The 20,185-nt window shown below is 40.1% G+C and overlaps 2 protein-coding genes across 3 annotated transcripts in view; one reads left to right on the top strand and one right to left on the bottom strand.

Moving 5' to 3' along the window:
- The first annotated feature begins 871 nt into the window (after nucleotides 1-871).
- Nucleotides 872-7,489, top strand: guk1b (guanylate kinase 1b). Of its 2 annotated transcripts, XM_077607532.1 has the most exons (9): nucleotides 872-1,026; nucleotides 2,907-3,021; nucleotides 3,792-3,833; nucleotides 4,061-4,180; nucleotides 5,690-5,786; nucleotides 6,778-6,916; nucleotides 7,034-7,118; nucleotides 7,193-7,278; nucleotides 7,362-7,489. In XM_077607532.1, exons 2-9 carry the CDS (start codon nucleotides 2,910-2,912, stop codon nucleotides 7,392-7,394), a joined length of 714 nt encoding a protein of 237 aa, XP_077463658.1. In that variant the 5' UTR covers nucleotides 872-1,026; nucleotides 2,907-2,909; the 3' UTR covers nucleotides 7,395-7,489. The 2 variants fall into 2 exon arrangements, with proteins under 2 accessions (XP_077463658.1, XP_077463659.1); XM_077607533.1 differs by lacking the exon at nucleotides 4,061-4,180.
- A 226-nt stretch (nucleotides 7,490-7,715) lies between these two features.
- obscna (obscurin, cytoskeletal calmodulin and titin-interacting RhoGEF a) overlaps nucleotides 7,716-20,185 on the bottom strand; it is a 34,304-nt gene continuing 21,834 nt past the window's right edge. The window contains exons 50-83 of the mRNA XM_077607575.1: nucleotides 20,016-20,175; nucleotides 19,838-19,939; nucleotides 19,612-19,776; nucleotides 19,361-19,519; nucleotides 19,109-19,286; nucleotides 18,752-18,865; nucleotides 18,510-18,677; nucleotides 18,304-18,406; nucleotides 17,679-17,808; nucleotides 17,488-17,593; nucleotides 15,360-15,465; nucleotides 15,103-15,233; nucleotides 14,898-15,010; nucleotides 14,292-14,460; nucleotides 14,110-14,197; nucleotides 13,830-14,030; nucleotides 13,689-13,749; nucleotides 13,540-13,617; nucleotides 13,289-13,461; nucleotides 13,162-13,188; nucleotides 12,926-13,078; nucleotides 12,683-12,728; nucleotides 12,512-12,589; nucleotides 10,690-12,403; nucleotides 10,489-10,605; nucleotides 10,282-10,404; nucleotides 10,013-10,180; nucleotides 9,827-9,929; nucleotides 9,499-9,738; nucleotides 9,108-9,331; nucleotides 9,013-9,027; nucleotides 8,693-8,789; nucleotides 8,455-8,604; nucleotides 7,716-8,292 (exon numbers count right to left, since the gene is read on the bottom strand). Of these exons, the coding sequence (XP_077463701.1) occupies nucleotides 8,112-8,292; nucleotides 8,455-8,604; nucleotides 8,693-8,789; nucleotides 9,013-9,027; nucleotides 9,108-9,331; nucleotides 9,499-9,738; nucleotides 9,827-9,929; nucleotides 10,013-10,180; nucleotides 10,282-10,404; nucleotides 10,489-10,605; nucleotides 10,690-12,403; nucleotides 12,512-12,589; nucleotides 12,683-12,728; nucleotides 12,926-13,078; nucleotides 13,162-13,188; nucleotides 13,289-13,461; nucleotides 13,540-13,617; nucleotides 13,689-13,749; nucleotides 13,830-14,030; nucleotides 14,110-14,197; nucleotides 14,292-14,460; nucleotides 14,898-15,010; nucleotides 15,103-15,233; nucleotides 15,360-15,465; nucleotides 17,488-17,593; nucleotides 17,679-17,808; nucleotides 18,304-18,406; nucleotides 18,510-18,677; nucleotides 18,752-18,865; nucleotides 19,109-19,286; nucleotides 19,361-19,519; nucleotides 19,612-19,776; nucleotides 19,838-19,939; nucleotides 20,016-20,175 (5,941 nt within the window). The 3' untranslated portion in view covers nucleotides 7,716-8,111. The remainder of the gene's footprint in view (nucleotides 8,293-8,454; nucleotides 8,605-8,692; nucleotides 8,790-9,012; nucleotides 9,028-9,107; nucleotides 9,332-9,498; nucleotides 9,739-9,826; nucleotides 9,930-10,012; nucleotides 10,181-10,281; nucleotides 10,405-10,488; nucleotides 10,606-10,689; nucleotides 12,404-12,511; nucleotides 12,590-12,682; nucleotides 12,729-12,925; nucleotides 13,079-13,161; nucleotides 13,189-13,288; nucleotides 13,462-13,539; nucleotides 13,618-13,688; nucleotides 13,750-13,829; nucleotides 14,031-14,109; nucleotides 14,198-14,291; nucleotides 14,461-14,897; nucleotides 15,011-15,102; nucleotides 15,234-15,359; nucleotides 15,466-17,487; nucleotides 17,594-17,678; nucleotides 17,809-18,303; nucleotides 18,407-18,509; nucleotides 18,678-18,751; nucleotides 18,866-19,108; nucleotides 19,287-19,360; nucleotides 19,520-19,611; nucleotides 19,777-19,837; nucleotides 19,940-20,015; nucleotides 20,176-20,185) is intronic.

The raw sequence follows: 20,185 nt of genomic DNA, 5'->3' as shown, positions 1-20,185 counted from the left end.
TTCCACACAAAATGGCCCGAACCCATCAGGGATTGAACCTTGGATGTCAGAACTGTGAGGCGGGTGTGCTAACCACTTGCCCACCGACCATTTATGTTTTTGGCATGTGGGAGGAAACTGGAGTGCTTTGAGAAAACCCACGTGAGCCCAGGGAGAACATTCAAATTCCACACAAAACGGTCCGAACCCATCGGGGATTGAACCTTCAATCTCAGAACTGTAAGACGGATGTGCTAATCACCTAGCCTTGTCAGTGCATTCACTCCCAAATAAGTCAAGACTGGAGAAGAGCTTTAAAGGGACTTTCTAACACGAATAATTTCCAATTCCTAAATCTTGTTTGGTGGGAACCGCTAAATAACACTGGGACAATATTTATCCATTTCATAATCCCTTTTGTCTGGTTTATTGCAAAGCACATGTGTATATAGTTTGTGTTCAATTGCTATTTGTATAGAATGTCAATTAGAATAACCTGACTGTATTTACTGTCCAAAACTTGTCTTATTCTTTAACTCCTTCTCTTCTCACACTTTTGGTCTCTGTCAATGTTACTATAATAAAAGTTGTGGCAAACGACGCTTCCGAGTGCATGACAAAAGGGTCGACGCGTTGAACCCTAAGAAGTGGGTCACCCAAGGATTAGCCAGGTCAAGTCCACATACGACCCAATTGGGGCCGAACAAGTCTCACCCCTGCAATTCCACGGGTTTAATTGGAAAGATTACATAAGTGTATAAAGACCGCAGAGCGTTCAAAGCTACGCATTTTATGTCAACGTTTCATGACGTAATTTCTCCAGAGCATTGACGTGTCTAAATGTCTTCATTTTTTTGTTAGACTGGAGAGCTGAGGACCCTCACAGGTGTGGATGAGATGGTTATGACGATGGCCCCACAGCACGCAGACACGTGATTGGTTGAGGGGGCGTAATTGAAGTTGACAGTGAGCTGATCAGCGGATCCCTCAGTGAACAACACGCCCGGCTGAGCGGTCCACTGCACATCTTCGTAGCGGTTCACAAAGGTAAGGGAAATGCTTTGAAAGGAAATCAATAGTCCTGAAAAAAGGAGAATAATTTGTAGTGCTTCTACGATAAGAAAAAAATAACAGCGTTATCGTTCAAATTCCTATATTTGTTCATTTGAGCTATTTTTTTTCCCGTTTCGATGACTAATTCCTATTAAAATAAAGTAAAACTCCATTTATTTGATAGAATGGTCTATATTTGTTCTGTTTTAATTTGATTTCAATATTTGATAGCAATGTAAATTTGATAGCAATGTAAATTTGATAGAACAGAATAAATCTGTATAAATTGAACAGAAATTGCTCTAGCATGTGCAAAACAATGACTTTTCCAGCATTGAATGTTCGACTAAACATACAAACTTGCTGTAAAAATAAAACGACAAATACAAAAATGAATACACCAAAATAATCATCGAACACAGTAGTACAAATATATTATGTGTCATTTCACTTGTTAAACTCATCATACAGCATTTGTAAGTCAACAATTTCCCCCCTGGAAATGTAGAATCAAATGAACGTATAGTCTATGTATTTAGAAAAGCAAGGTTCTTAAATGCCATCTTTGTGTAATTGGGTATCGTAAATGAATTCTCTCAGCTCCATAGCTATAAACAGGTATCCAGTCCTTGCACCTTTGACCAGACCCAATTAATCCTGTTGACTGACCCGCCATGACTTCATTAATGGGCATTCTTCACGTTAACCTGTGGGCCTCTGCCTGTCCGTTTGGTGGAGGAGCATGTTTACTTATTCATATTAAAAGCATAGTGAAGACAGTCAATTATTGCAATAGGTTAAAAATCATGATAGAAAAAAAGTGTTCTACTTTAATCCTGTTCTAGTGTGTGTGTATGTGTGTATATCTGTCTGCGTGCATGTGTGTGTGTCGAGGTGAAGTGGATAAAAAAAGGAACAGCAGGGATCAAGAGATTAGCACAGATGACTAAACAGGACTTCCGGTTAGGTATCATTTTGTGTACAATGGTCTAAACGAATTGGCTTTTTATGTTGTTGTTGTTTTTAAATGATCGATACACGTGTTACTCTTTTTTATTTATTTATATGATGTCATTTAACCCAACCATTGCTGCAGTTATAAATAGTTCTGTTTATGACATCATTTTTTTTCTCTTCTGATGCTTTTGTGTCACGAAATATACAAAAAAAATGATGTGTTTGCAGGACACTACTGGCATCAAAGTAAGTAAGGAAGTATGTTATAGAAATTGACAGTCTTGATTACTGGAAGTGTAATGATACTGATTGTGATCGATACATTCATTAAATGTCCTTGTACTCCAATCATGTACTTTGTCACATTGCGACATCTTATTGTTTCCCTACAGAATTGATATTGTATTGTTATGAGTTGCAAAATAGGTGATTTGCACCAGTAGTTAAAACTTGGACCCCCGGTATAAGGATGCAACAACCTGGGTCAGTATGTTAATTGGTTAAGAAACAATTGAATTGAAACAAAAATTGCTCCACATTATCATCTTTCAGATGTGTATTTTTTTGTTGTTGTTAAATTGAAAGTTTTCATTAAAATGTCTGAAATGTTTCAGGAACAAAAATGTCAAAAACATATACAAAGTATATGTAAGTACTGGTACTACTAAAGTACTAAATTGATAAAAAGGCCCTTGAATAAAATCATAGCATTTTTTTAACATGAGCAAATATTGTAACATTGCCCAACTAATCTATGTCATATCTCTGTGAAATGAAGGGTTTACACTGCTACAAGGGCGAATTCATGTTTGTATTGTTTTGCTATACTGTTTTTTGAATGGATTGATAGTTGTTTTCACACCAGTATTTTCCATGGTTTGATCGCTAATCTAATCATATGTGCGTGTCCACATCAGACAATGTCAGGACCGAGGCCTGTGGTACTGAGCGGCCCATCCGGTGCGGGCAAGAGCACGCTGATGAAGAGGCTCATGAAGGATCACGAAGGAGTTTTTGGATTTAGCGTGTCACGTAAGTGCAACCCACACAATTGGGACCATATCCTCCTGACTACCAGGAAAAAAATGTTGTCCAATCACATTTATTTTGAAATTCCCCAATCTATGTGAAGTCATTAGAATACTGCAAAATAAATTTGGTATCATTGCAAAGCTCGGAATGTCCTCTATAGAGCACAAAAGGAGTTAATGCGATTGGATGCACTAGGTGGGAGATATTTAGGTTTACAAATGTCCTCCCGAGGACACATTTGAACTACTGATAGTCAGGAGGTTATAACAACAAACCAGTAGTCAAATGTCTACTTTTCTTACCTTCCTTACCTTATTCCCGGAATTTACAAATGATCAAATGTGCGACACATAAAACAGTTGCATTTTATATACGGGAAAAAGCTGTGGAAAACAAAACGTTTAATTGCTGATTGCTTCCCAAACAATTGAATTGAATGCTTTTATTGCCATTATAGAAGTATAATGACATTTAAAGCTTCACCACAAAGTGCACAAATAACAACAACACACAGACAAATAAATAATAATAATAAATAATCAATAAGTAATATATAATTACTTAAGTAGTCCCCAAAAAAGTCAAACGTGACATTAAAATGAATAGACACGTGCAACGGCGCCATAGCCTTAAATGTACAAATACATTTGAATACATAGAAATAATTAGTAAATAAACAGGACCTACACTGTGCTTTTATCCACACATTCACACAAGAGTAGGCGCTTATTAAAGAACTACTAGAAATGCAGTCATTTGTTTTCCAACAGACACAACAAGGAACCCTCGGCCTGGAGAGGAAAACGGCAAAGGTACTGTAACTTGAGGGCAGGCATGGATGGATGTTTTAGCACCTTTGTTGTAGTAGCACTGTATGACATTTTCCCAGCCAGTCCCCGGGGTCCCTGCATTAGTTTTTACTCCCAAGTGAACTACAAAAAAAATAAAAAAAATAATGCTTGTCCGTAACCTCCCTCACCATCATCACCCTTCCAAGGACAGGATAAAGCAGTGTGTGCCTGTTCTGCTTTCTCCGTAGGCCTCAACGCGCTCCCCATGCTACTGGGGGCTACTTTACTGCCCGTAGCAGACGTCTTTTCCTCAGAAGACTTAGACACGTCATTTTCGTGTCCAATTGAATCAGAAAGCCCACATGAAGGTGACCACCGGTGGGATTCCACATGCGTATATCTTAAGGCAGAGGGATGGGGGTTACTTTCAGCACCCTGGAAAGCGCTCTTTGGATCAGGAAAAAAAAAAGAGAACATTTTGGGAATCACACTAAGACATAAGTACACTTTGGAGTAAAAAGCTTTTGAAAATAGCCCCCCGTGTTACCTCTGTAGTGACTCCTCGTTTTCCACCCTGTTTTGTGGAGGATTGTTTCCACAAACAATGTTTCCCCTAGTAGAGTGTAAAATACCCGCAACCAATCATTAGCATCAAAAGGAGATGTATTTATTTGGGGGAAAATTCAAGGTCAATTTCAGCCACTTGGTGCAAAGAGTGGAACAACTCAATCTGGCATTTTGAAGAACAGAGAATGAATGAATTAAAGTTTTAGGGCAGATTTACATCTTGGTGAAGAATATGGCAATGAATAACTTGCTCTGGGTCCATGCTATGTTTATACAAAAATAGTAGGTTTATGTCAAATTGAAAACTCAGGATTTTTGACATCCACTATCACCATCTTCATTTTCAAATAGAAGACAATTCACTATCAACTACAACAGCTTACCTGAAAATAAGGAAAGAAATGGGGTTTGAAAAGGTTTTTAGTGCAATAGTGGTCCAGGTCCAAACATTTGTCTATACTTCTATAACTATTGAGACGGTGAATAACACTTTTATTGATTTGATTGGAAATACCAGTTGACAGTGTTTTACTTAAAATAGGAAGACTAATGAGTGAAAGGCACTTTTCCCCTAATAATTTCTGCACTCACCTTCAAAATAATTCATATGGAGTTGGCTCATGCTTGCTCACTTTTGCTCATTTTGGCCTTTAATTCATGGAATATTATTTGGGCTGACATTTAGGCTTACATCCTTTAATAATTGTGGCTCAAACTGTTTTATGTATCTCTGTGATAATGTTACATTAACCACAGCACCATTTGCAACATCTGAAAGTTTTTGGAAATGCTTAAACATTGTTATACTGTATACGACATGGGAGAGGATTGAATTATTTTATATGTTGTTCTATTATATTTATTAATACATTGAACATGATCCATATTTAATTTTGTTTCCTTAGGGCATGTAACTACTTGATTGCTATTGTTATTGTTGTTATGATGCAAGCTTTTCTTGCAATGTACTCAATTTATAACTGGAATAGATTCCATGATTCCGCTGACTTAAGTTTAAAGCACATTTAAGTTCCATTAGCATCAAAGCAATTAATATTCCGGCCAAAGCAATGCACTAATGTATCCTGTCACGCACTTCAGTTTCATGAAACTTTTAAGCCTTGCAAATCATTTACTGACCAGGCCCAAATATCTTCAAATTTTAGTACTAATGATTGATGTGTTTGATGATAGAATCTAGTATGTTTTTCTTAAGTTGGAAAACCCCTCAAATGGTGTTAAATCCTTGTATTAAGTAGGTTCCATGTGTTCTCACTGTGCCAATCAAAATGTTGTATTCCTCCACACAGATTACCACTTCACAACCCGCGAGGCCATGCAGGAGGGCATCCTACGCGGTGACTTTATCGAGAATGCGGAGTTCTCCGGCAACCTATACGGAACAAGGTAAAACACCGAGCTGCTTGCATTCCATTGCAATACATACCAAATTGTACAGAAAAGGCCATGTATTGAATTACAATATTATACTAAATTTGACCTTTATAGCTGGTGAGGGAGTGGTTAAATTCTCACAGTTCTGAGATTGAGGGTTCAATCCCAGGTTCATATAGTCCTGTGTGGAGTTTGCATGTTCTTTACGGGCTTGTGTGGGTTTTCTATGGGTACTCCGCTTTCATCCTACATCACAATCAAATGCATGGTTGGCTGGTTGGACATTGTAAATTGCCCCTAGGTGTAAGTGTGAATGGTTATCCGTCTCCTTTTGCCCTGTGATTGGCTGGCCACAGATCCTGTAGTTGGCTAGGATAGGCTCTAGCACCACGTCCCCCCTACCCCCTCCCCCTTGTGAGGATAAGTGGCACGGAAAGTGATTGAATGAAGATCTTATGATGCAGAGTTCGTTCAAATAAAACCAACTATTTCACAAAAAATGTTTTCCTCTTGAGAAAATCCAAATCTCAGCCTTAGTTTACTTTTTAGACGTGGAAAAAAGGCGTCCTTGGAAGAATTATGTCTAATCAAATGTGTATGGTGAAAGAACAGGAAATACAAACGAAATACTCGCGTAATATACAGAGTAGATCACCTTTAAAATATAGTACTGCATTTGTACTTTGTGACATTGTTTCATTGACAAAATATTAGTTGCTTGTAGAAGAGTGAACTTTAGACAGCTCTGCTGTTTAAAAGAGGATCAAGACGTTATATTTAACTCTTTAGGACAGATGGTGCTTTAACCCCTGATGTTACAACACTAGTGTGTGTGTGTGTGTGCATGTATACATGTATGTCACATTCAATCCCACCATCTTATTGTGAGGTGAGCACACCAAGTGTGACTCACTCGGATCAACGCGGAGCGATCCTCTTAGCCGGGTCCCGTCAAGTGCGACGTTAACAAGTGTGTGTGTGTGTGTATCCGTGCGTTTCATAGTAAAGCCGCCATCGAAGATGTACAGGCCAAGAACTTGATCTGCATTCTGGATGTAGACATCCAGGGAGTGAAGAGAATTAAAGAGACAGACCTCAACCCGATCTACATCTCCATCCAACCTCCATCAATGGACATTCTGGTAACTATACAGGAGTACTCGTTATAACACAGAAGCTCGCAAACTGTTTGCATCAAGTATCAACTTATAAAAAATAAAAACAAGGAGGGATTGTTTTACAATGAACAATTTCTTCAGGAAAAACGTCTGAGGGACCGACAGACCGAGTCAGAGGAGAGTTTACTGAAACGTTTGGAGGCAGCACGTATTGATATGGAGCTCAGTAAGTTAACAGCGAAAACGGAGGTGATGTCATATAAAATAAGAGTCAAAAGATTACAGGAGTATTCTCTTTAGGTAAGGAACCAGGGGTGTTTGATATGGTCATCATCAATGATGACTTGGAACGGGCTTACGAGGAGCTGAAAGAGATCCTTAATGATGTAAGTAAAGATAGTCTATTTACTTTAATATTGAATACCAGCAATTGGTTCCTGAATCTTAAAAGGTATTTCTCTCTGTACAGGAAATTCAAAAAGTTCAGGAGAGAAAATCCTAAAAGGGGAAATTCGTCAGCATCACTGTGTGACAAAGTGGTCAATCTTTACCAATGTCTGTAACGCAGCAAATAAAAGTTTTGCTGGCGAAATGTTATGTTTTATCCTCTGTATTGACTGATTTCGGCGGGTAAAATATGGATTTTTTTTAGGAAATGCAATATTTAAGTACGTGGAGCTCATTACACTATTATTTTGGATGGTTATTTATAGACACGTACCTTTATAAAAGCTAACATTATTGACACCACTTGATTAGGTAAACAAGTCAAATCAGTTTGTTTGTATCAGATAATCCGAATAAATGTGGACAAAAATTACTTCTCAATTTAATGCCATTTATTTCACCCGTTATTTGCTAACTCATCCAAGCAGGTGGTTGATACAATACATTGTATTATTGAGACTTTTAAAGCACACATTTCCCATTTACACCAGAAAAAGAATTTAAAATTTAAGTTAAAATCTAACATGCACAGAAAAATAGCATTTCCACACTTAAACACGTCTGCTGAACATTATCCCTGATATGTTTGATTTTAATTTAAGCTAGAGCAAGAACAATTTTGAACACTCTTTGCTCGAATGCGCTCTAAAGTAAAGGGATACAAAGCTTTTAAGACACATCATATTTCCTTAGAGAGTTTCAGACCGCTAATTGAGGAAAGCTTCAATAAAAGTGGTACTGTTACCTTTAATTTTTTTCATGTATTTGACAGCTATTGGAAGAAGGGACCTTGAATCTTAGTACGTACTTGGTCTCGCTTCTCCTCCTTCTGTATGAGGTACGCTTTGAGTTTATCAGTGGAGAAACACACCTTAGAGTGACTTGATCGGTGGGGAGCGCGATGGGCACGCAGCCATGGATTCTGGAGACACTCCGCTGCAGTGGGTCTCCCCCTTTAAAAATAATAATAATAATAATAATTTTCTAAAGCTCGTCTTCCATGAGAAATTACTGCACGTGTGTGTAGCTAAATGACGGCATTCAAAGAATAGGAAACTTCTCAGTTCAATGTTAATTCTTTCTGTTAACCATCATAATATCAATGAGATGCTCACCAAGATTTGTTATTAAGGCTGATCTTCATCAAGTTCAAGGCTCCTTCAGACAAACCAGGATAACAGCGCCCAAATTGGATATTGCCTTTCTTGATGTTTTTGTCTTGTTCCCAACTCTGTTCCGCATAAAACGGGGTGTCAGCGCTCAACCTAAAAGTAAATAGCAAATAGGAACATAGTGAGAGACTCATACAAATGATCAATAATCACCTAACAGAGCATGAATTCGTCCGCTTACATAGTGAATAAGAGAACTCCAATGGCCCAAACATCAGTCTCAGGCCCAACACCTTGACCCTCCAGGATTTCCGGAGCTTTAGGAAGGACAATATAAACTGACAAAACAGACAGAAACATGATGTTGTTCATAAAATGCTGTGCTGTTATTGCCACTGGAAAAGTGAACACGCTTAAAACATTGTGGGTTATTTGAGAGGGGCAGCACCCATTTGTACAAAACTGTGACCACAAATGATATGAAAGTGCGTGGTGGAGCTTATGGATGTTAGGATCGGCTGAAATCATTCTCACTCATCCATCCTCCAGTAAAGAATGTACCTTTGCTGCAGCATTCTGTTGAAGGCCATGACAATCAAATCTTTAGTGTATTAGAGATCTACAACAACACAATGTCAAACCAGCGTCTCAGTCACCTTTGCTCTCGGACGGGCCATGCAAGTGCTCAGTGTGGAGCGGTTGACCCGGTGTGTAAGACAGAGCCGAGCCAAAATCCACAATCTTCAAGTGGTTGCCGTCGTCCACCAGCATGTTGTCAGACTTGAGGTCTAGGTGGACCACACGCCGGCCATGAAGATAGTCAACTGCGCTTAGGATCTGACCTAGCAACTCAGCCACATTGGCTTCCGAGTACAGATCTCTGGAGGGAAAACATATGCAAAGTTTACACAGGAATAAACAATTCTTTGGTATTTAGATATCCTCTAAAATGCTAGATTACTTTCCGTTTACTTGTTCTAAATGTCCAAAACAATGCTATTTTCATGAATGTTTTGTCGTACTGTCGCTATTTTATGCATTCCTCACCTTGCAGCCAGACTGTCGAGCAACTCTTTTCCAGGACAGAGCTCCTCCACAAGCACAAGGTAGCAGGATGTGAAGTAAGTAGTGTGCAACTGTACCAGATGGGGATGGTGAAGCCGCCTCAGCAGCTGATATTCTCTGAGAACCAACTGTCTTTGCTCTGCTCTGTAGGGTGTTATTTTGGCAGCAAACACTTGGCTTGTCTCAGCATCACGGCACAAGTTGACCACACTGAAGCGACCCCTAAGATACAGACAACAGGCAATTTGAGGGGGTGAGTACATATGTTTTTTTCTTTTTCTAGCCGAGGCTGTGCTCCCACAAAGCCAACCTGTTGATCTCGGCAAGGAAGTTATAATGCCTCTGGTTTGCTTGATTTTCCGACCCAGTAACTTTTGAACCAAGGCACTCAGTCTGAATGAGAATGCTTGCATCTGTGTAATCCAAGTAAAAATGTTAATAGTTGGAGAGTAAAGGCTTTGTCTAGGCCCGTTTTCAAAACGTTTCACGGGCTCACCTTCAGAGTGAGTCGCCAAGACGACCGGGGCCGAAGCGTCGCCAAACGGTCCTGCTCCCGTCTTCGTTATGCAGCCCACCCTAAAAACATAAGACATTCCTCTGGGTAGGTCCTTTACCACATAACTGCTGTCAATCACGTCCTCCGATAAGACTGTCCAGTCCCCACCTGAGGAGGAAGACAGCAGTCCTTTAGAATAGGATGACGCGATTTAATCAAAAATTTGAACTATACTGGTAGCCTTGAGGAAACACAGTAAGAACATCTACCATCTGTACAGTACTGCACACAGTAAGTAACAGGGTCACTAGACTGGACAGGCTTCCACACCAGTAGTACTCCACCGCCATCCAAATGTAGCACATCTGCCTTGTTTGGACGGATTGGAAGCTCTGGTAAAATGAAGCAAGGAGGGAAAAAATAGCTACATAATTATTATAAACAACAGAAGAATGCAATATAGAATAACTGGATACCTTTTGATTTTTTAAATGCTGGTATCTTTAAAGAAGGCAAGCGCTTTGAGGTCCTCTTTTTTGGACTTTCAAGACTATACTCCTTTTCAGGAAGAGTGGAAGCCTTAACTATTGGACCTGTGGTAACAGAAAATGTTTTAAAAATCTGATTATTGTATAGCTATTCAAACAGATTGCTCTTTATCAATGAAAACAACGTACCGCCTTTAGTTAGATCATCCTTACTAGATGACCTTGAAAACAGCTTAGTCAGACTTGAGGCTGAAGCTCTCATTTTCTTCCTAAGCGACATGGTAGGCGTATCTGGCTTCATGATCTCTCCTAGCGTTGGTCCCAAATCTGTGCTGTCCAGCTGTGAGTAGGAACGGCTAGCCCAGGACTGCCTGCGGAACATTTTCAGTAGTCCTAGTTTTGGGGATTTTCCTGTGGGTGGGTGGACTTCGAGAGCTGGTGCTGATGCATGTCTTTGAAGGCCGTGGCCTTCTTTCTTATCTTTGGCTCTAGGAGGCCTTTCAGGAGCCTGAAGAGAGGAGAGGCTGGGACTTGGACTGGGTGTTGCTGAAGTCTGGATCCTGCATATGTTGGGGTTTGAGCGCGTTCGAGTGCGTGGTGGGGCCTGAGGAAAGGGGCGTCTGGGTTTGAGTTCTTGAAATGAGCGAGGGTACGATGAAGTCATTGTCTCGCCTGGATCATCATACCCTTCACTCTCTTCTGATTTGTACCTCCCTCTGAGCTCCTCATATGAACAGTGTCTACTGGAGGACTCAGATCCACCAGGATCCAAAATAGATGATTCAGCCAAGGAACCTTGGGAGCCAGTCAAGACGTCCCCATCGGATTGGTCCTGACTCATGCGGTGGCTCATTCTGCCACCCACGAAGAGGCTTAGTGGAGCAGATCCACCTCTCAATGAGTCTTGCACAGGAACAACGGAATCTCTTCTTCTTGTTGGTCTGCGGGGGCTTGGTATTGCCAGCAATTTCTTTCCTACCACTTCATCATCTGTGAAATCCTCCTTCAGACTTTGCGTCCCTTCTTCATCACCTGACTTTGAGGGCTTGGGAGAACTAGGAGATCGGCGAGAGTACTCATCGAGAGACCTGCTTCTTCTGTGAGATGGGGCACTGGTTTGGATGATGTTGACACTGCCATCGAAGGAAGTTGACTTGTGCATCGTGGGCTGGACGGACCCCCGTCTTTGGCCGCGATTGGTCTCGGTGTCATCCTCTACATATTCTATGAGAGGTTCATTGAGGCGCCCTGACAAGCTTCTTCGAAGTGGCTTACGACCTCTTTCCTGTTTTTTAGCCTGAAACTTGTCCCGCAATGTCATGTGTCGGGCAGACATGGGTGACAGCTGATGAGAAGAGTTGTAGAAGGTGCTCCGGATCACGCAGCCTCGAGGTATTTTACCCGCATCACTCTCTGAACCTTCATCCCCGTCGGAAAAGTTGAGAGACGGAGTACTGCCCTTGTTGAACCTCCGTTCATTCTGCGGTGTTTGCAGGAACGAAACATCTGACGACGCAGCGGATTGCCTACTCATACTCCGTTCTAGTACACCCTTCTGGCCAACCAGGTCATCCTCCTCCTCCTCATCCCCGAATGCCACATCTTCCTCCTCGTATAGGCTTTGATGAAGTTGGGCAAAAGGTTCTGGAATCCGTGCTCTCTCGCTCAAAGGGTCGTAATCCTCCTCTGTTTCTTCCTCCTCTTCATCAGTTGGGCTGCAGTACTGGAAGAAGTCCCAAGAGTCAGCCTCGTCATATTCAGATGATGAACCACTGCTCATAGATGTGCTGCTGTTCTGCACGTGTTCACGGGGTACAGTCACTGCAGTATCTCTCAGAGGAGCATCCAGGAGCTCCGGAATTTGCCTTAAGGTGAGCACGGAACCAACGCATGTCAAAGAACGCTGAGGGTGAATAAGGAAAACACACGGGGTCAATAAAAAGTGTCTTTTAAACAAATTGCAGAATCTTAACATGATCCCAATAAGCTTGTGCAAGGATAAATAACTCACCTGCCATTTTCTTTTTGAAATGAAAACCTTCAAACCCTTTGTGTTGATTTCATCCGTGTCTTCTCCTGCATTTTCATCCTGATCACAGTTCAATTTTGCGAAAGTTTCATTTAAAGTCAGAAATTTCTTAAACACAAAAACATACATTCTAAAAAAGTATTTAAGGCTAACCTGGAACCATTCATGGCTCAAGCATTCAAATGCTGATGGACGCATTCTAGACAGAGTTAAGGGAAAGTAAAATTAATGTTTTGGACACCTGAAAAAACACTTTGTCTTTTTGATCCTAAGCATTCTTTGCTCAAATACTTATACTCTGTTGCATTAGGTGTGTTATCAGTTTCTACTCATTAACAAATAGCACTTTTTACAGCAAAGGGCTAAGGAAATGAGAATGGCAAGAATAGGGTTTACTCAGGGTCTGGTTGAAGAAGACTACGCAGAAAGCTCTGGGCCTCAGGACTCCTACTCATCACATCAGGGGCATCCCAGTTAAGGGTTCCTTCACCCACTCTTAGCAGTGTAGCACGGTCCGTCTCACCCACAAAAGGACAACGACATAAAAGACTGCCAAGAGAATAAAAGTGAACCAATAGTTTCTATTATGGTCAGCTTTACTAGTTTGTATTGCCTGGCAATATGCTACGTACCATAGATAGGCCATCACACCCACTGACCTGTCACAGATAGAAAGGGATATATGTTGTATGTATCTTTTACGTCACATAATACATTAAAAAATATATTGTGATTCTAATAGTCTGGATTTTGGCTCACCAAATATCTGTGCCCACACTAACAGGTTCCTGATGTACAACTTCCGGTGCAACGAACTCTGGCGTACCAAACATGCTGTACTGATGTCTGGAAGTGTCGACTTCCTGGCAGAAGCCAAAGTCACAAATCTTGATTTCATCTCTGGGCGGATAAACCATGAGGATGTTCTCTGGCTGAGGGGTAATATGCAAATCAAAATGAATGATTGAACACAAAAATATGACCGTATTGTCACTCAGCCAAAATCTCACTTTGATATCCAGATGCAAAATGTTCATGCTGTGAATATGTCCAACTCCTTCAAGAATTTGCTGGATATATGACTGAACCTGAAATGGAATAATTTTCAATACTATGTACAGTGCGGGAAAGTGCTTTAAAAATAGACAAAAAACCTCACTTCTTTCTCTGAGACCAATCCTCTTAATAACAAATGGTCCACAAGGCCATGAGAACAGCATCTATTGATTATGTCAAAGAAGTTCATCCACTGTGGCAAATGGAGTCATTGTATAGGAAACACATTGTGCAGAAGGGATACAGTTCTGTAATGAGCACTAGTGTGCGCCGGGTACAAAAGAAGTCCAGCAGACAAGCCACCCGAGGATGAGCCAGACGAGATAGTAAATCCCTCTCCTTGAAGGCCCGTGTGCGGGTGCTGCTTCGCAGGGGTAAGAATTTGGCAGCAAAAACTTCACCTGTTCCTCTGTGGATCACACGCTTCACGACTCCAAATGTTCCCCTAAGATTGAAATTCACAAGTGACACCCACAGGGATTAAAATGAATCTCGCACGATATTCCTATGCGAGACGGCCTCACCTCCCAATTTCTTCCCCAACTTCATAGACGGCGAATAACTTCCTTCTCTTCCCCAACTCCACATCCCTCTCCTGAGACCCCAGTGGACCTTCAATTGACAAAGTGGCAGCGTACTATTTAACAACTCAGAATATTTTTTTCTTTTTCATAGCCTGAGAAAGAACCAGAATCTATTGGCTCACCTTCCTCCACTGTAAGCTGAGCCTGGCACGAAACATGGCCGGAGTCATTGTAGGAGAGGCAAGTGTAAATGCCACTGTCTTCCCCTTCTGGGCATACGATGGTTACTGAGCAGCGGGCGGCATGTTGAACAATCTCCACATTTTTACTGGCTCTCAGTTCTTCTCCATCCTCCAGGAATAGAGCATAGTTCAAAGTAATCAGAATATGTCATTATAATACAAATGCTGTTTATCAGTAGTTAAAATTAAAATGAAGTCATGATTAGTTTTGAAACGGTGACCTTGAGGTATAAAATTATGATTGTGTGGATGTGTAGGCAGGCTTGTATAACTAAATACATAATTTAAGCAAGTCGATGAAGCCTTCCAATGAATTTAGAGTAGAAAACGCATTAAACCAAACAACAATAGATGACACCCTGCACGCGTGTGCACCGATTCGCCAAATTTATATGAAAAATTCATAGTGTATGAACAATAATACTAAGATGAAATGGTTAAATAGACACCATAAAACCACTGTCCCAAATTCCGGTAGGTCTTGGAACCTATCAAGCGTGATAAACAAGGAATTACTGTACTGCTAAATCTCACAATCACTCCTACCTTGTACCACTGTATCTGTGGCGTAGGCCTTCCTGTAATAATAGCGGTAAATGTTGCATTTTGGCCAGGTTCAACAAAGACGTCTTCTGGGGAAACTTGGATAAAGGGAGGAACTGTAGAGCATGGCAAAGAAAGTGACCGGATTACTAGGTATTTGAAAATAGTCATGCGTTAATTTCGAGAGAGAAATAAAGGGCAAGACTACCATCTGTAATTTCCTCCATTTGTTCGGCGATATAAATTTCTTCCTCCTCCTCAGCGTAACATGGAAGCTGTGGCTGTGTTGGCTGATCAGTGGATGCTGCCTGACGAACTTCTGCAATGCTACACTCAGCTCTCGAGACCGAAATGCAAGGTGTGGTTATATAATTATAACAAAATGAAAATATAATTTTAGAAAAATCAAAGTTATTAATCTTAAAGTACAAGGGATGCTCATTAAAATACTTTGATTTTACTCACTGTTCTTGAATGGAGGGCAAAAGTTTATTTGCAATAGAGGAGGGAGTGAAATCTGTTTGCAGCCATTTCTTGACAAAAGCAGAAGACCATCCATCATAGTCAGCATCTAGAAATATGCAGAATGTCAGTTGGTTGATGAATCCAATGGTTCAACAGAGATATATTGAAATGAAATGTACATTACCTAAGAAACACATAACAGGAACATATTCCTTACCTGCTGGATCCAAGCTAGTGAAACTCTAATACGCCCCACATTACCAAGATGTGGGCATGAGCCCAATCCTGTATGAGAACACCTGCCCAGCACATGGCCATCTTGTATTTGTGGTAGTGAAGAGTTAGGTTGGCATGGGTGTACGAAAGGGGAAAAAGGGAAACACTGAGAGGTTACATGTTATCTTGACAATGATGACTTACATGGAGTGGCCCTCATGAAGAACCCCCTGAAGAAGATGAAGGTTAAAAGGGAATGAAAGAGTAAAATCTTAACACCAGCGTTATCTTTGAAAACTCACCAACCACACCTCCACACCTGCACAATTTAAAAATAAATAAAACAATGCCATTTTACACAGCTAGAATATATATATATATATATATATATATATATATATATATATATATATATATATATATATATATATATATATATATATATATATATATATATGTGTGTGTATGTGTATGTGTATGTGTATATATATGTATATATGTGTATGTGTATATATATGTATATATATGTATGTATATATATATGTATATATATACACATATATATATACATATATATTCGTTTTTTTTGTTTTGGTAGCATGACATCAACTTATGTAAAGCAAGGCTTTTACTCAGTGGTTCAAATGTATCATTTGTACATTACGGTAATTTCAATTTTAAATGAGCACTTATTCTAGCAATTTTCTTTCAGGAATGAATATAATATAAACCTAAAAAGCTGGTAAGTTAAATGCTAAATAAACAAATTTCAGATGTAAGCATGTGAAATGAATTAGAGAAGTAATGTCTCAAAATGGAATAACAGACAGAATGGATGAAGCGTCCAACAAGACTGAATTAAAAGATGAGAATAAATATGGAGTGTTGTAAACGATGGCATGTGCTTGCTTCCTTGCATAAAGCGTAAACCAAATATTTACATATATCATTGTTATATTATTTATATACACACTATATTTAAAAAAAGAGAATTCCTTCCCCAACTTTCTCATATGAAATCAAATCTTTTCCTGTTTGGGCTCAATTAGGATAGCCAACATGATTTCTGCTTGCTAGATTCCAGAATGATGAGATTTCATTAATACTGTATTAATACCATTGCCTGATTTGTGTTGGACAATTTAGGCCCATTCCATGTGACAGAACCCGCCAAGTTCAGTACGATTTGGATCTTTTGGATGGCCACGCCAAAACCTAATTGAATTTCATGCCATAAAGTCAGAAAACATGGTGAACATAGCATGTAAACTCTGGTATACCGTAATTACTCGAATATAACGCGCACTCGAAAATAACACGCAGGTAATTTTGGGCCAAAAAAATCTGGAAAAACGCAGTACTCGAATATAGTGCGCACCTAAAATTTCCCGCTGACGAAAATCAGAAATCTTACCTTTTTTTCTTCGTTTCACGATTGTTTTGTTCAAACAAATTTATTCATTAGAATCCTTCAAATGAAGAGTTCCTCTCTCTCTTTGTCTGTCCTCTCATACATCTCTTCGTTGAGAATCCTATCAACGTCCACGCTTCCTTCATCCACTTCCTCTTCCTCCCACAACACATCATCCGATTGGCTTTACGAGATGACGTAAAATCCGTGCGTCAAAGTGAGTTTGACAATGCTTTTTTCGATCGAAAATTTGTAATTTATTTTATTCAATTCAATTTCAATTCAATTTATTTGGCAAGAAAAAGCACCAGGCTAAGGGCCATGTATCAAGACAAAAAAAAAAAAAACAAAAAAAAAACAAAAAAAAATAGTTCTTGATTATAACACGCCCCCCCAACTATTGGAATTAATTATATAGCAAAAATATGCGTGTTATATTCGAGTAATTACGGTATGTTGCATAGTGTGCATAATTACCTCGTAGAGTTTGAACTCTCCTACCTTTTGGAGGCAAGTCATGTATCTGCTCAATGTCTGACTCATCTGGGGCAACGTAGGAGGGGCACAGTCCAGCCTTGCACTTGACACATCCAAACTCATTTGAAAGCTGAACTCAAACAGAATATTTCACATCAGAGATTTCTCTGCAAATTGACTATTTGACAAGTACATGCAGCACGGGAACATCATACCTCACACTCATAGAGTCCGATATCAGCCTCCGTTGCGCCTATGACTGTAAGAGATAATATTCCACTTCGAGGGTCATTCAATACGGAATATTTTTGCTTGTCCGTCAACTCGTTGTCATCCTTAATCCACCTGAAAAGGCAAATTTTATTTCATTCAGAATAATCCAATAGATTGTTCTGAATTCTGCCTTTACAAACAGGTAATTCTAATATTTAAGGAAAAAATAAAAATCAGATTAGGTTGTCATAACCGTGACAGTGATTTAAAAATAATATCTGTTTAAATTGGTTGAAGTGGTATAAAAAGAGCTTTTCACATATGTTCCCCCTAAGAAACAAATACATATGGTTTTGACAGATTACCCTTCTAATAATTATTGTTTAGATCTAATATTCATTTACCATATACCACGCCATCGATTGCTTTATAATGGACAATAACAACATTTCTGCCCTTATCATTAAACCCACAAAACAGAACAGCAATTTACCACTGATCCCACAACTCAGGAATTTGTTTTTGAAATTCAAATATTTACAAATGCACTTTTACAGTATTTTCATACAATTATGCAAGTCATATTATGAGTTATAGTTTGCATTGCTGTAAAAATGGCATACTAACCTGATTTTGGGCAATGGAGTTGTGAGAGTGGAACAACTAAACTGGATGTCTTCATTCTCAATCAGGCAAGTACTTTCAAGCCGACGCACAAATCTGGGTGGAGCTGGGAGAGGGTTTTTTAAATATGGATAAAAAAGTAAATCCCTTGCATATTCAAGATATAGTCAAATATTTCCATTCAATATCTCATGAGATATAGTACATACCCTGCACTACAAGAGTAGCCAGAGTGCCAGCACTCCCCATGCTGCTGGTAGCATAGCACACATATTGTCCAGCATCTTCTGCAGTCAAGCTGTCCAAGATCAGACTGCACGTTCCCGACCTGTCAGCTGTGATGATGTGCCGTGGGTCATCCTCCAACGCAAGGCCATCTGATGAGAAGACATGCAGTTTGTGCAAAGCGACGAGCGATGCAGCGTAAGTCACATTTTTAATCCATTCTGACCTTTGAGCCAAGTGATGACGGGTTGAGGCGATCCGGCGACTTTGCAGCTCAGTTTGATGGTCTGTCCGATCTTAGTGGTGCAGTCCGACAGCGTGGATTTAAACACAGGGGGGTCTTTTATTTGATTGATGGATACAAACATGGCAGGGAACATTGGAAAAAGGATTCAGATGCAATATTTAGGAGTCACTTCTAGTTGAGTTGACATTGAACTCAATCCTTAAGTAAATTACCATTTCATTCATCTTTTTTCCCCCTAAAACCTAAACATAGTATTATTGCTTGCTTAATGTTTGCACTCATGGTGGTACTCGTATAGCCAAGTATTCAAATGTTTGAGTAGCACTGAAAACCTACTGTTGGTGGGCAGGACGGATCGTTGCTGTAGATCCTTCAGGTCCGTGAGCCAGGAAAGTTTGACCATTGGTGAACGGGCCTGCATTGTGTACCTCCGCACCGACCCCCTGTGCTCATGCCACAGCTCCCACGTTTTCTCATCACATGCCGTTGTTTCCTTCAGCTCAATATCATTCAGCTGAAGTTAAAAGAGTAAAAAGGGAACATGGAATTTTAGGTCAAAGCATTGTGACCAAAAAGTGTTCCCATTACCTTCATTTTATTCTTGAAGATGTATGTGTCACAGTTTTTACTGGCATCTTTTTTCAGTTTGCATAGGACAATGCATTCCTTGAATAGAAAGACTTGTCTCTGATGCCCTCTAGAGTTCTTTTTTGTCTCTGGAGCTTCATCCCAAACCGTGAAGGCTCCCTGGGAGTGAGAAGAAAGAAAGAAAACTCGTTTTGAACTTACGACATGTATACTTACTTTTATTTTGCAATGAAAATGATACTCGTGCTTACCTGCCGCAAAGGCTCACCCAGGGCGGGCAAAGGGCCAGGGTAGTTCTCAATGAGGGTCACCTGGTGAAGGTTGTCTGATCTCCAAGGGAGGCAGGCCACGAGGGAGAAAGCATCCTCCAACAGGCAGCAGTTTTGCCCACTTTTTGCCTTGTTCTTAATTAATTCCTACCAATACAATGCGCATTCAAAACCTGCTTGAAAATGACTAACCACATAGATCAGTGACCTTCATTAATGCTTGATATGTCTGCATCCTTTCGACTGGTCGCTGGAGAAAAGTCAGGGTATCTATGACAGGGGCCTCAGGTCTGCCAGATCCTGGCAATTCCTGTAATTTAGCAAGGAATGCCCCTCAAAATGACATTCATCAACTTCTGTTACAGACAAATAGTGACGGCACGCACTTTAAGATACTGTTGTGTTCCTTTATCGGCGATGCAGGCCTCTGCCTGTGGTTGTCCCAAAATGTAGTGAACATATTTTTCAAGGTCATCTGAGTGCTGGATAAGATGCATGGCAACATCATCGTCAGTGGCACATTCTCTCAAACTGGGGAGAATAGACCTGAAACCGC

This window comes from Stigmatopora argus, chromosome 8 (assembly GCF_051989625.1).
Source record: "Stigmatopora argus isolate UIUO_Sarg chromosome 8, RoL_Sarg_1.0, whole genome shotgun sequence".
Lineage (NCBI taxonomy): Eukaryota > Metazoa > Chordata > Actinopteri > Syngnathiformes > Syngnathidae > Stigmatopora > Stigmatopora argus.
The sequence above is the reverse complement of the archived record's forward strand: the minus strand, read 5'-3'. Positions and strand labels throughout refer to the sequence as shown.